This window comes from Notechis scutatus, chromosome 2 (assembly GCF_049901735.1).
Source record: "Notechis scutatus isolate UNSWTSFEM ecotype Mainland chromosome 2, rNotScu1.2, whole genome shotgun sequence".
In the NCBI taxonomy this organism is placed as follows: domain Eukaryota; kingdom Metazoa; phylum Chordata; class Lepidosauria; order Squamata; family Elapidae; genus Notechis; species Notechis scutatus.
The window spans coordinates 245,671,455-245,683,770 of NC_142010.1; the positions used below are offsets into that span (position 1 = coordinate 245,671,455).

At 39.2% G+C, this 12,316-nt stretch overlaps 1 protein-coding gene across 1 annotated transcript in view; it reads left to right on the top strand.

Moving 5' to 3' along the window:
- OXCT1 (3-oxoacid CoA-transferase 1) overlaps positions 1–3,790 on the top strand; it is a 65,279-nt gene extending 61,489 nt beyond the window's left edge. Inside the window, exon 17 of the mRNA XM_026666455.2 lies at positions 1,295–3,790. Coding sequence (XP_026522240.1) covers positions 1,295–1,330 — 36 coding nt within the window. The 3' untranslated portion in view covers positions 1,331–3,790. The remainder of the gene's footprint in view (positions 1–1,294) is intronic.
- The last annotated feature ends 8,526 nt before the right edge of the window (positions 3,791–12,316 follow it).

The following is a 12,316-nucleotide window of genomic DNA, read 5'->3' on the forward strand; positions in this document are numbered from 1 at the left end:
GATTCTAGGGTGTTACCTTGAATCTCTGGAAAAAAAATTGATGGCTTGATAGAACACATTATTGACATTTAAAGGCTTATAGCCTTAGCATAAATTTTTAAAGGAATATGACTTGTAGGAAGAAAACATAGGATGAAAATTCTCCCTCATTTCTGCAGGTACACATTCCATCACAGCTAGAAAGATCTGGAAAGGGTAGACAAAGCTGCCTGTGACTTTGGCCTAATTTCAATCTTTCTACCTACCCATCCATTGGAAGAGATCAATCAAACCTCTCTGTTAAAAGCTCTTTGTCTCAATTCGATGCCTACTGTTTATGGGTAGGAGTGGGGAGACAACATGTCAGAAAGAAAAAAAAGGGTGTGACAAATAATGACACCAGTGTTGGCTGAAGGCCTATTGACTGCTTGTTTCAGACCATGTGGTCTTTGCCAGATTACTGCTGAGAGAAGACAAGAGAAGTTTGCCCACACATTTGCTATTTAAGCTTATGTATTTTAAGTCCAACTGAACTCAGTGGGATTTTAATGGAAGAGAACAGAAACCAATCTACACATGGATTAACTTCCTCAATCTAGTATCCTCCAGATGTGTTGGACCAACTCCCAGAACTTTTGTTCTAAACATTTGGAGGGCAAATTCCAGACCCTTAGATATAGAAGGTAGAATTAGATGTAAGCATTCACAATATGCTCATTGTTTTCCATAACGCGTGTTTGTTCTGCCAGTTCATATACCTGAAAAAGCAAGATTTTTCCCTCCTATTTATATGAGGGTTCTAAATTATTTTTTAGTACTCCAATCCAGCATAATATTTCTAAGTTGTTTTGGTCCCATCAGTATTCTTAGATCAGGGACCTTCAAACTTGGCAACTTTAAGACATGTGAACTTCAACTCCCAGAATTCCTCCTCCAGTCATGTTAGCTCAGGAATTCTGGGAGTTGAAGTCCACAAGTCTTACACTTGCCAAGTTTGAAAAACCTTGTCTTAGATAATAAAAAAGCAAGTGACTGCAGTGTAAGGCTTTGTTCAAAAGTGTAAGAGTTGAGAGCTTCCTGCTTCATGATACCATAATCTATTCTTGTTTCTCCTCTCCTTCTCTTTTCTGGAAAGTTGAAGTTGAGACTCAGATTTTTATTGGCGGCAAAAACATTGTGTTTTCTTTGTCATCTTATCACCACTATAAGCACTGAAGAGTGATAGTCACTGGCTGCAATCAATAACTATTTCAGAGAGCTGCAGCAATGCTGGTAATTATCTGTCAATTCATTTTTCTCTCTCCTTTCTTAACAGGTTTCACCAAACCTCATGCCAATGAAGCAGATTTGAACCTGAAATTTAGAGTGGTCCTTTCTTCCATACTTCCAGGGAAGGAGAATCAAATGTCTGTTTTTGCATTTATGCATTATTCAGAGGTCTTTGTAAAGCAGTTTTTATTTAAGTAGTTATCATCAAGTTGACTTGTAAACATTTGCTTGTATGCAACAATACAGTACAGTTTCCAAATTTAAAATTTCATTTGGTACTTAGATATTTTTAAATAGAGTATTGCAGGTTTGACTGTTAATAAACAGTAGTAGAGGAAATGACTCAGTTAAGATTATCATTCTCTTGTCTTCTAATGCTGAAATATGCACAAACTTTTCCAAACAGATAAAACTGCAGTTAAGTTATCAACTTCAGAATAATCCAGCCATTTTCAGTGCCTCTGAATGTGTCCAGGGCCATATATGACTCCTTTTATGCTAACGTTACTTTTACATGCAGAAAAGCAATTTGAGGGTGCCTGTATACTAGCTACTATGGTACTACCACTATTACACAGACACGAACACAGATCTGAATACAAATAGACACATATTGTTTGCTTAAAATTTGTGAATCATCAGAACTTTGGATATTTAGACATTGTATTTTCAGGGTTGCATTGCTAAAAGACTACACAGGGCTGTTTATATCTCTGATAAAAAGAAAGCATTTTTAAACCTTCCAGTTACTCATCCTGTGAGTTTATGAGTTTAGATGACTGGAGCATATATTTGCTTGTTGAGATCTCAGAACCCCCAAAGTCTAGAATTCTTGTTTTCAAAATTTGCAGTAATATATGGATTTTGTTCTGTGTAACATATAAGCACTTTCTAATGGGTTATCCAGTAGCACTTACTTGCTGAAAGCATGAATATATACATTAGAAAATAAATTTCTGGCAGGATAAAAGATGCAAGATAAATTGGGGAAAAAATTGCTTATATTTGTAGGGATAATACTGGCTACAACATCTGTCAGTCCCTTAGTTGGATTGGTTTGGCACAGAAATGTGTTTATTTAACTGCCAATGTACAGCCCTGAATTGTATAAAAATATACAATGAATTGTTCATCTTGCACATACCAGAAGCTTTGTTGCAATGGAACTTTGTCATGATGCAGTTACAATAACTTTCTTTTTACTAATCTTATTTATTCAGCTGCACCTATTCATACATTAATGTGTGGATTCCATATTTTACTAATACCAAAAATTAATTGTTCACATAGATTTTTAATTACATAAATCTAGGTGCTATTTGGAATTTGACTTTATCCTTTAGGTTTTCATATAATAGCAGATAGCATCTGCTTTTCTCTCTTGATCTGAAAGATTAAAAAAAAAATCTCAGGTCAAAGCTTCTTTCCTCATTTCTTTCTTTCCTACCTAAGCACTGATTGCAGAAGCATTACAGCTTGGCCAGATCATTAGCATTCCAGTGAGATACATCCCTGCCTTTTTATGTGGTTGGTTTTCAGTGACCAGTACCTATTTGGGAGCGCAATTGGATGTAGATCTTTTTTTCTTCTTCTTCCCAAGAAGTCCTTCTGATCTGAAATGCAGAAATTAGAGAGCAACATCTAAGCAAAGATTTTGGGTGATGAGAGCTGAACTTAATTTATGTGTGATATGGGAACCTTTGAATGCCTGCTTATGGACTAATGAGCAGCTAGTGATACTTTTTTCCCTTGGGGCAGTGCTTCTAAACTCGGCAACCTGAAGATAGATGGACTTCAACTCCCAGAATTCCCTAACCAGCATGGTGCTGGGAAATTCTGGGAGTTGAAGTCCACAAATCTTCAAGTTGCTGAGGTTGAGAAACACTGTTCTCAGGAGCAACAGGCATTTTGCAGCAGGAGAAGACTGTTTAGGGGAAAAACACAAGAAATGCTGAAAGTTATTAAGAATATGTAGCACTTCTGGCCTCTTTTTTTTCTCTTAGGTATTAGTTTATATTAGTTTTTCTATTCTATTTTTCACATTTAATAAAGTTGTGCAAAAAAAGTTTCAACTGAACCCAGAGATTATTATGAAACCAATTTTGAAGGCAAGTTCAAAGGAAACAATCTGTATACCAGGTATTATTAGCAGGACGCAGTGGTGGCTTTTTACCATAGTTTGATAGTAGTACCAAATCCTAGAGGCACCAATAGGAATGAATAATTTGCAGAAAAGTTTGAATTTATTATTGTCCAAGTCATCTGGAGATTTGGGAAAGGTGCATATGTGAGTTCATCCCCTAGTCTGGTCCACCAGTTTATCCAGGGACCCTTCCTGATTGTACACCTAATATAATAGTATTTCTGCCCTTCAGTAGAAAGTTTCTTTTTTGGCCCTTCTCTTTCATTCCTTGTATTTGTCAAACGTTTCACTCTGCCCACTGATAAGGAATAAAAGTGAACTGACTAACGAATGTGCTGTATACTGTATGCAAAATCTTTTAGATGTAACTTTCAAAATAATAAAAAACAAAACACAGAATGGCTGTGTAGTGCTCTGTTAAGTATGAACTTGCATGGTGGAAATGCTTATGCCTTGCATCCAATCCAGCTCCTCTGATTCAGGTTTAATAGCAATAGCACTTAGACTTATATAGTGCTTTACAGCCCTCTCTAAGTGGTTTAAAGAATCAGCATATTTTCTTCAACAATCTGGGTATTCATTTTACCAACCTTGGAAGGATGGGAGGCTGAGTCAACCTTGAACCGGTCAGGATCGAACTCTTAGCATTAGTAGAATTAGCCTGCAATACTGCATTCTAACCACTGCGTCACCATGGCTCTTAATAAACATATTTGATTTGATTTGATTTATTTGATTTGTCAATCGCTTACAAGATATGGGTACATATAAGAAATGGGTACATATAAGAAAAATAAAAGAAACAATAGGACAGGGACGGTAGGCACGTTGGTGTGCTTATGCATGCTCCCTACAGACCACTTAGGAAAGGAGTAAGGTCAATAGTAGACAGTCTAAGGTTAAAGTTTTTGGGGTTTGGGGAAGAAACCACAGAGTCAGGTGGAGTATTCCAGACATTGACCACTCTGTTGCTGAAGTCGTATTTCCTGCAATCAAGTCTGTGGGAATTGCTATCTGCTCTCACGCGCGTGCAAGGACAACGGGCCTTCTGGTAGTTGTTTGTAACACGAGGCGAGGACAAGGTCGAAATGTTGCCACTTCTTACCCAGAATTGTAGCAAACTTAAACTTTACAGCTTTGTATTCTCATATGGTATTTTGTGTGATGTAATGAGTTTGTAACAACACACTAACAAAAAATTGCAAACGTTAACAAAGATTGCTTCTAATAAAAGAGGGTGTCAGAGCCTGCCCTGGGCTCTCATCCCGATTTGGCTTCAAGACGACTGCCTCAGTGTCTTCATTCATGAGAGACCACCATAACTGGTGACCCCGACGTGATCATCTGCGAGGTGGTACGTCTTTGGACCATCCATACTCATCGGCTGGCATAGCCTTGGTATACCTCATCCCTGATTCGATCGCAGGCGATCGCCGTGGATCCCTCGTGAGTATGGGTGGAGGATTCTCTCGGGACCAGAAATTGCACATTGAGGAACTAAGAGAATCAACCAAACGAAATTTTTCCTTTTTAAAAGAGGGGGCTCTCTTAAAAAACCCTCAGTAAATCCTCTTTAGACACTTCCGAAATGATGGCTGCAGCTATCACCAGAGGTAATAAACCATCTGGTAATTGTTACAATTGTGGGAAGCCTGGTCATTTTAAATCACAATGTCGAGCCTCGGCGGGGGGCAGCAAAGCCCTCCGCCAGCAGAGATGCTCGACAGTAGAGGGGCCGGCAGCTAGCCCTCTCCCAAGGCTGCCCATATACCATCCACTGTGTATGAATTATCAATGGCAGAAGATGTGTTCATATCCTTTCCCCATCTCTGTCAGCACACAGCTTCCTCCTTCTGCCTCCTTCTTCTCCGATAAAACTGCTCTTACAATCTCACCCTCATGCCCTTCTCAAAGGAATCTCTGTGGTTCCCGATCTGCTCTATCCTTCCTCAAAACTCTCAGCCTCTCTCTCTCTCTTTTTTAACAAACTTTGTTAATTTTTAAAGACATGCAGAACATGGATACACAGAAACACAAAACATAAAAGCATTAAAAATCTCTTTTCTGAAAGTTGCTTAGTCCCAGGTCAAAACTCTTGGTACAGACACAGATTCAGATTCGTGTTCATTTTGCATACCATTGGCATTTTGCATACCATTGGCATCTTATTGGCATTTTCAATTTTCTACATAGCTTCTCCTCTCTTTTGAATTTTCTCGGTTTTATTTTGTTTATCTCCTCTCAATTCGAATCATAGTTTGTTATTCTTTGTTCTATTTCCAGCTATCCATTTGTCTTTCTTCTTTGAAGAAAAACTTCTCCTGTGCACTGAATGGAGTGTGATGCCTTTAACTCTTTCCCCTATATTTGTAATATTTAATATAGAACACATAATTTGCACTGGGATTCTATCTGGTGCATTCTGAAATTGTGCAGTATTGTTATTCATTAGTGTTGATGTTCATTTGTGTCTTGAACATTTGGTGCATTGCTTTTCAGTTAGACCACATCACATATTATTGATCATTATTTCATTGCAGTGTTCCACCTTCTCCTACTTCAGATCTCTCATTTCACAAAAGGTTTCGCTGGGATAACATAGTCTAATCATTGATGTTGACAATCATTTATGTCTTGAACATTTTACCCCTTTCGGTTAGATATCATGCCTTTGTGGAAACACTTATGCTTTCCGGGATTGTTCCCCCACACATCCCATGTCTTAAATCATTGTTTCATTACAGTACTCCTTTTCTTGGCAAAGGTTTCACTAGATTATACTGAGTGTTTTGTCACATTTTGAATTGCATGTTGTTTCCAGTTTTCTATGGTTATTTCTGGATGTAGGTGTAGAAGTGCGGTCTTGTGTGCCTTTCTGAAATCCCTTTTTCAGTGGAATTTGTCTATTGTCTCTGGAGAACTTTTGCTTAAGGCCTCTCATCTCTTCCTTTCTCCCTTGCTTCTTCTTCTCCTTGTAAAATATTGGAAAAAGAGTGCCTAGGACACCTTTCCCTTCTTGCTTTTCTTTTTTTTTTAGTTTCAGTCCATCCACACGTGATGCCATTGTGTAGACATCCTCGCACAATTACAACAATATTTAGGGGCTATTAATTGGACCCGTCCTATTTTGGCATTACTACACACATGCTCAACCCCTGTTTGAGGTGTTAAAGGGAGGAACCACTCCAGGGGATAAAATTACCATTACAGATCATCAATTAAAAATCACCCAGGACATATAGCACATTATGCAGAAAAGGTGGGTCAACCGATGTCACAACAATGCTCCTATTTCCTTAATCTTGCTCAATACACCCCCTCCTTACCTATTGCTGTATTAACCCAAAAGTCTCAGCACACTAGCAACCTCCTTATCTTAGAATGGATACATCTTCCTCAACACTCCTAAAAATCTCTTAGTCTGTTAAAACTGGTTGTTGAAAATGCAAATGAGGATTGCAAGAGGATTCTGCAGTTTCTATCTGCCCGAGGGGGCCCTCTCGGACTATCTAAAGGCTTGCAGAATCGTGGGAACTGAGGACCATGATTGTTTGTTGCAAGTAGGTGGATGGGTCAAGCAGGGTTGAGGAAGGAAAGAGAAATCAGGATTTGCAGTCATGATAGGAACAGGGGAGGTCATAAAAGGGCTCCCTCCTTCCTTCATGGTCTGCGCAGAAATGTGAGTTGTTAGGATTGGAAACCTGAGGAAAAGGAGAAAGATGAGTTGGGAAACTGAGAAGGGGTGGGAAGATGCAAAGTATGTTTGAAAGTAAACAAGAAAGTAGCAAGGAAAAAGAAATGGGAGGGGCGACCCTGATGGGCTGGCCTTTCCAGAGAACACAGATTGATTTCATCAAGTACTAACTCCATACGCATAAAATGCTTTCAACTACTGCCTATCCTTCACTTCAGTCTCTGTCTCTAAAAATCTTCTCTCTCTTTTTGTTACATTGCAACACCTTGTTGCACAGCACCAGCACCCGCTCTTTGTAGCACACATTCGCAGCCACCAACCCTTCCCAGGAATTCTCCAGGAAGGCAATGATATGGCTGATGCGGCATCTGCAGCTGCAACCGCAGACAGCGCCATCTCTTGCATGATTCTTTCACAACAAACACCCTGGGACAGTCATAGTTATTTTCATCAAAATAAAAAGCCTTGGCCAGACAGTTTAAATTCAAATTTAAAAATGTCACAGGGTTGCCAGGACTCCAGAATGCATTGAATGTTTGCTTGTTTACTCTTAACTTCCTCAATGAGTCCGGATCCCCCCCATGCACAGCAGCATCACGTCATTTCGCTTCCTCACCTCATCCTGAACCCAGACCAACGGTATCAGCTTCCAGATCCTCAGTGGAAAGGTCCTGCTGAACTTATAACCTGGGGACGCAGGGTACGCTGACAACAACAACACCATCTGGGTCCCTGGACAACAAGTAAGGCCTTTTCTACCCAAACCAGCCTTGCCTACATCAACATCATGAAGCTGCCCACTGCATTCATCATTTGCTTCCTGGGTTTCCACATCGCTCCTGCCAATACAACAGCCACCCCATCCTCCTGCGATGCCTGCATCAAAACTACTCGCAGCGGAACAAAGACCCAGTCCACCCTGATCTATCATACTTTGAAACCTGAGTGCAACTCACGACGGTCTCCCCTGTCTGCATAACAACACTCAATATGCACGATGCTACACCAAACAAGGTATCCAATGCTACGAACCAAAGGCTGTGGGGCCCATCATCGCCTCGCTATATGTCTATGCCTACAAAGGAGGATCCAGCTCTGACCTTGCCTCAATGTTCTCAACCAGTCAAGCAAAAATGGGTACATTACCCATAATGTCACTCGGGGGTTACCAACACTTTTGTGTGTTTTGATGCTTGTTTTGCCATCAGCAAAGGCCAAGGTCCTAACGACGCTGCAGGAGTCACCTGCGGCTCACACAGCTGGCAAAGATCTTATCTACAGGAAAAGAAATATCTCTTCCAAAAGGTGTCCGGGACTAATGTGGGGGCCACCACTGTTTACAACTACTGATACACCCCACCTATTGACTCTGCTCAAGTAAGAGGCCCTCAAAATATTAATATCACTGTTAAATCAAGCTCTACTTCATGTACCACTGACAAATGTAATCCTATTTGCTTGTACACTCACTTACCTGAAACAAGGGGGTACCATACCCCACATATATATGCTCAATAGAATTATAAGGTTGCAAGCTGTATTAGAAATTATAACCAATGAAACTGCTCTTGCTTTGAAAACACTAGCTAAAGAAAGTGCATTGTCTAGAACATATATCATGCAAAATCGTTTGCGTTAGATTATCTTCTTGCCAAAGAAGGAAGAGTGTGTGGAAAATTTAACCTTAGTAATTGTTGTATTGAAATAGATGATAGTGGAAAAGTTATTCAACAAATCACTGATAGAATGATCAAGATTGCACATGTACCTGTACAAACATGGAATGGTCTTGATTTTAGAGACATGTTTGGATCCTGGTTCCCAAAATTACCTGGTTTGCAAGCTATTGTAGCGCTTATTGGTATGATTGCTGCAGGATGTATTATATTGCCTTGTTTATTACCTATCTTTGTACGCACTATTTCTAACAGTTTATCCCTTTTGGCTGAGAAAAAGCCACTGCTCAGGTAATGGCTCTCTGGAATCAACAAATAACTAACACATATGAACCACTGCCATCCGAAGACGAAATGGGAGAGCCAACCTGTGATGACCCAGACGAGGACAAGATGTTTGTGATGGTCGGAAGAAGTCACGAACGCCATGGATAACATCAGCATGCACAGCACTCTTGCCTACGCGCCTAACAAAGGCTGCTGTTGGAACTAAACACACCCTGTCTTTTTAAAAAAAAGAAAACAGAGGAGATGTGGGAATTGCTATCTGTTTCTGCACGTGCAAGGACAACGGCCTTCTGGTAGTTGTTTGTAACACGAGGCGAGGGACAAGGTCGAAATGTTGCCACTTCTTACCCAGAATTGTAGCAAACTTAAACTTTACAGCTTTGTATTCTCATATGGTATTTTGTGTGATGTAATGAGTTTGTAACAACACACTAACAAAAAATTGCAAACGTTAACAAAGATTGCTTCTAATAAAAGAGGGTGTCAGAGCCTGCCCTGGGCTCTCATCCCGATTTGGCTTCAAGACGACTGCCTCAGTGTCTTCATTCATGAGAGACCACCATAAAGTCTGGTGCGGTTAACCTTGAGTTTGTATCTATTGTGTGCTCTTGTGCTGTTATGGTTGAAGCTGAAGTATTCATTGACAGGTAAGTCATTGCAATGTATGATTTTATATACCATACTTAGATCAGACCGAAGATGGCGTAATTCAAGGTTTTCTAGGTCTAGAATTTCAAGTCTGGTGGCATAAGGTATTCTACAACGAGTAGAGGAGTGGAGAACTCTTGTGAAATATTTCTGGACTTTCTCAACTGTGCTAATATCAGATACGTAATGTGGGTTCCAGACTGATGAGCTGTATTCGAGTATTGGTCTAGCAAATGTTTTGTATTCCCTAGTTAGTAGTGTGATATTACCAGAGAAAAAGCTACGTAGGATTAGGTTAACAACTCTTAATGCCTCTTTGGCTATGTAGTTACAGTGGGCTCTAGCACTTAGATAATTAGAGATGAGTATTCCAAGCTCCTTTACAGAGCTTGGATCATCAACAAGATCTTGACTATTCAGCTTGTATTTTATTTTCTGATTTTTTTGGCCAATATGTAAGACATAAAATGAAGTGGTGCACTACTTTGGAAACCAATGGCTGTTTCGGGCATTTGAGAGATGTGCCTGGACTCGCATCTTGAACAATTGGATGGGGCCAGGACAAAGTGCTAGCCAGGGCTAGGCAAAAAATTAAACATGCTTTAATTTACTGTATATATTTGAACACAAGGAATATTATTACTTGCCATAGTAATAATGGCCACCAATTAAGTTTGAGGGATAGTAGATTACGTATCTCTGATTAAACATCTAAAACAATTTTGGTCTTTGTGATTACCATCCAAAATGGTAACTCTTAATTCTAAATGACCCCCAGGAAGTTCCAGAGCAATTGCATGCCTTGATTTCAGTAGGGCTTACTTGGAAGTAAATTTGCTGAGTATGCTTGGGATATGCTTGGTTGTGTGAAACACTGTTTAAGGTCATCAGGTGAACAAAAACTATTGGGTTGCTTAGCCTAGCAATGCGATATTGTGAATTAATTTTTAATTTCCTGTAGCTGTGTGGCTTGTGGAACATTTGTACTACCCAGCCTAAATATTATGCGCACCATATGGTTATCCTGCTTTTTGTTTAGAAATAGCTACTCGGGGGTGTATTTCAAGCAAGGCTATTTTGGCTTTGTTCACATGATACAGTTATCCATGGTTTAGTCAACCACATTTTCTTGGTTTGCCACACCCTGAGTCATTAGCCGCCCATATGGCCTACGTTTGCACAACATGCTAAGCTAAAATCCGTTGAGTAGTTTACTGTGTATTGTGCCAACAGAAATAGAAAACATCTGAGATTCTTTCAGCTTGCAGAATTGGAGTTTTCAGCTTCTTTACTTTCCAACCTGCCTAAAGGATTTTTTAAAAAAAAGAAATGCCATTTAGTAGAATGTAACTTGTGAGGGGATCATTTGTCCACAGTTATTGCTGACTGGAAACGCCTGACAGATTTTTTACATAAAACAGGGGAAAAAATGAATTTAGGATTTGTTTTTGGTGATTAAACAGACAGGAATTGAAGTTCGCACAACTATGTGGGGGAATTCTGGGACTTCAATTCCCAGAATTCCCCAGCTGGAAGAGAGTTATATTGTAACCATAGAGTAAGAAGTCAGTTTATAATTGTACTTACTGTATAACTTATATAGTAAATAAGATTGGAAACTACTATTTTGTATCCTTTTTCTTTTCTATTTTTCTTCTCTTTTCTTCCCTTTTTTGCACTTTCAGCTTTCTCTTTGATTTCTTTCATTGCAATTTCTCCCTTTATATGAGTTTTTATCTTCTTTTAAAAATATCTAATAAAATTATGCAAAAAAAATGAAGGGATCATTTGAACTGAGCCACTGAATGGAAAAATAATATAGAGACACATAAAAACCAATGAAATTAGGAAGACTGAAAGGAGCAACCCGCTCCTTCAGGCATAAAAGATAACAATTTAGATTAAATAGCTTCCTGGTTTGAAGTGACTGCATGCAGGATTACTCACATGGCACAACCATTCCAGCTATAAAACACTGAGTAGTAAAAAAAATCACTGAAATACAGTTGTTCTTGGAGTAAGTTTATATTATTTGTCAGGTATTATTTGCTCTACCAGAGGGAAAGCATTCCCAAATGCTTAACAACATAATAGAAGTAGAAAGTGTATTGTTGCTACGCGTGCTAATGGATGTTGACAATGGTCAACTGTCCTATCCCATCAGATTGATGGAAGGAAGAAAAGGTGCTTCAACTGAGTTTCTAAAAATCCTACAATAAGACAGTGAATGATCACAGACTAAGGAAATGAAAAAAATCACATTCAGAGACCCGATCACACTGAAATTTTGGCCAGAAAGAATCTCCCTGCCATGGCAACTTTATCCACTATCCAATCTGGGTTCCTAAATGTATCAGCCCACCATTCCCATTTAGCTGTTTCGAGGCTTGTGATATGATTCTTCCCCAAACCCAAAAACTTTAACCTTAGACTGTCCACTGTTGACCTCACCCCATTCCTAACAGGTCTGTAAGGGGCGTGCATAAGCGCATCAAGATGCCTACCATCCCTGTCCTAATGTTCCTTTTTATTTGTATCCATTTCATGTATTCATAATCATGTTTATATTGTTATTTAATACATACTTGACTAAATAAATAAAATAAATGATTATCTTAA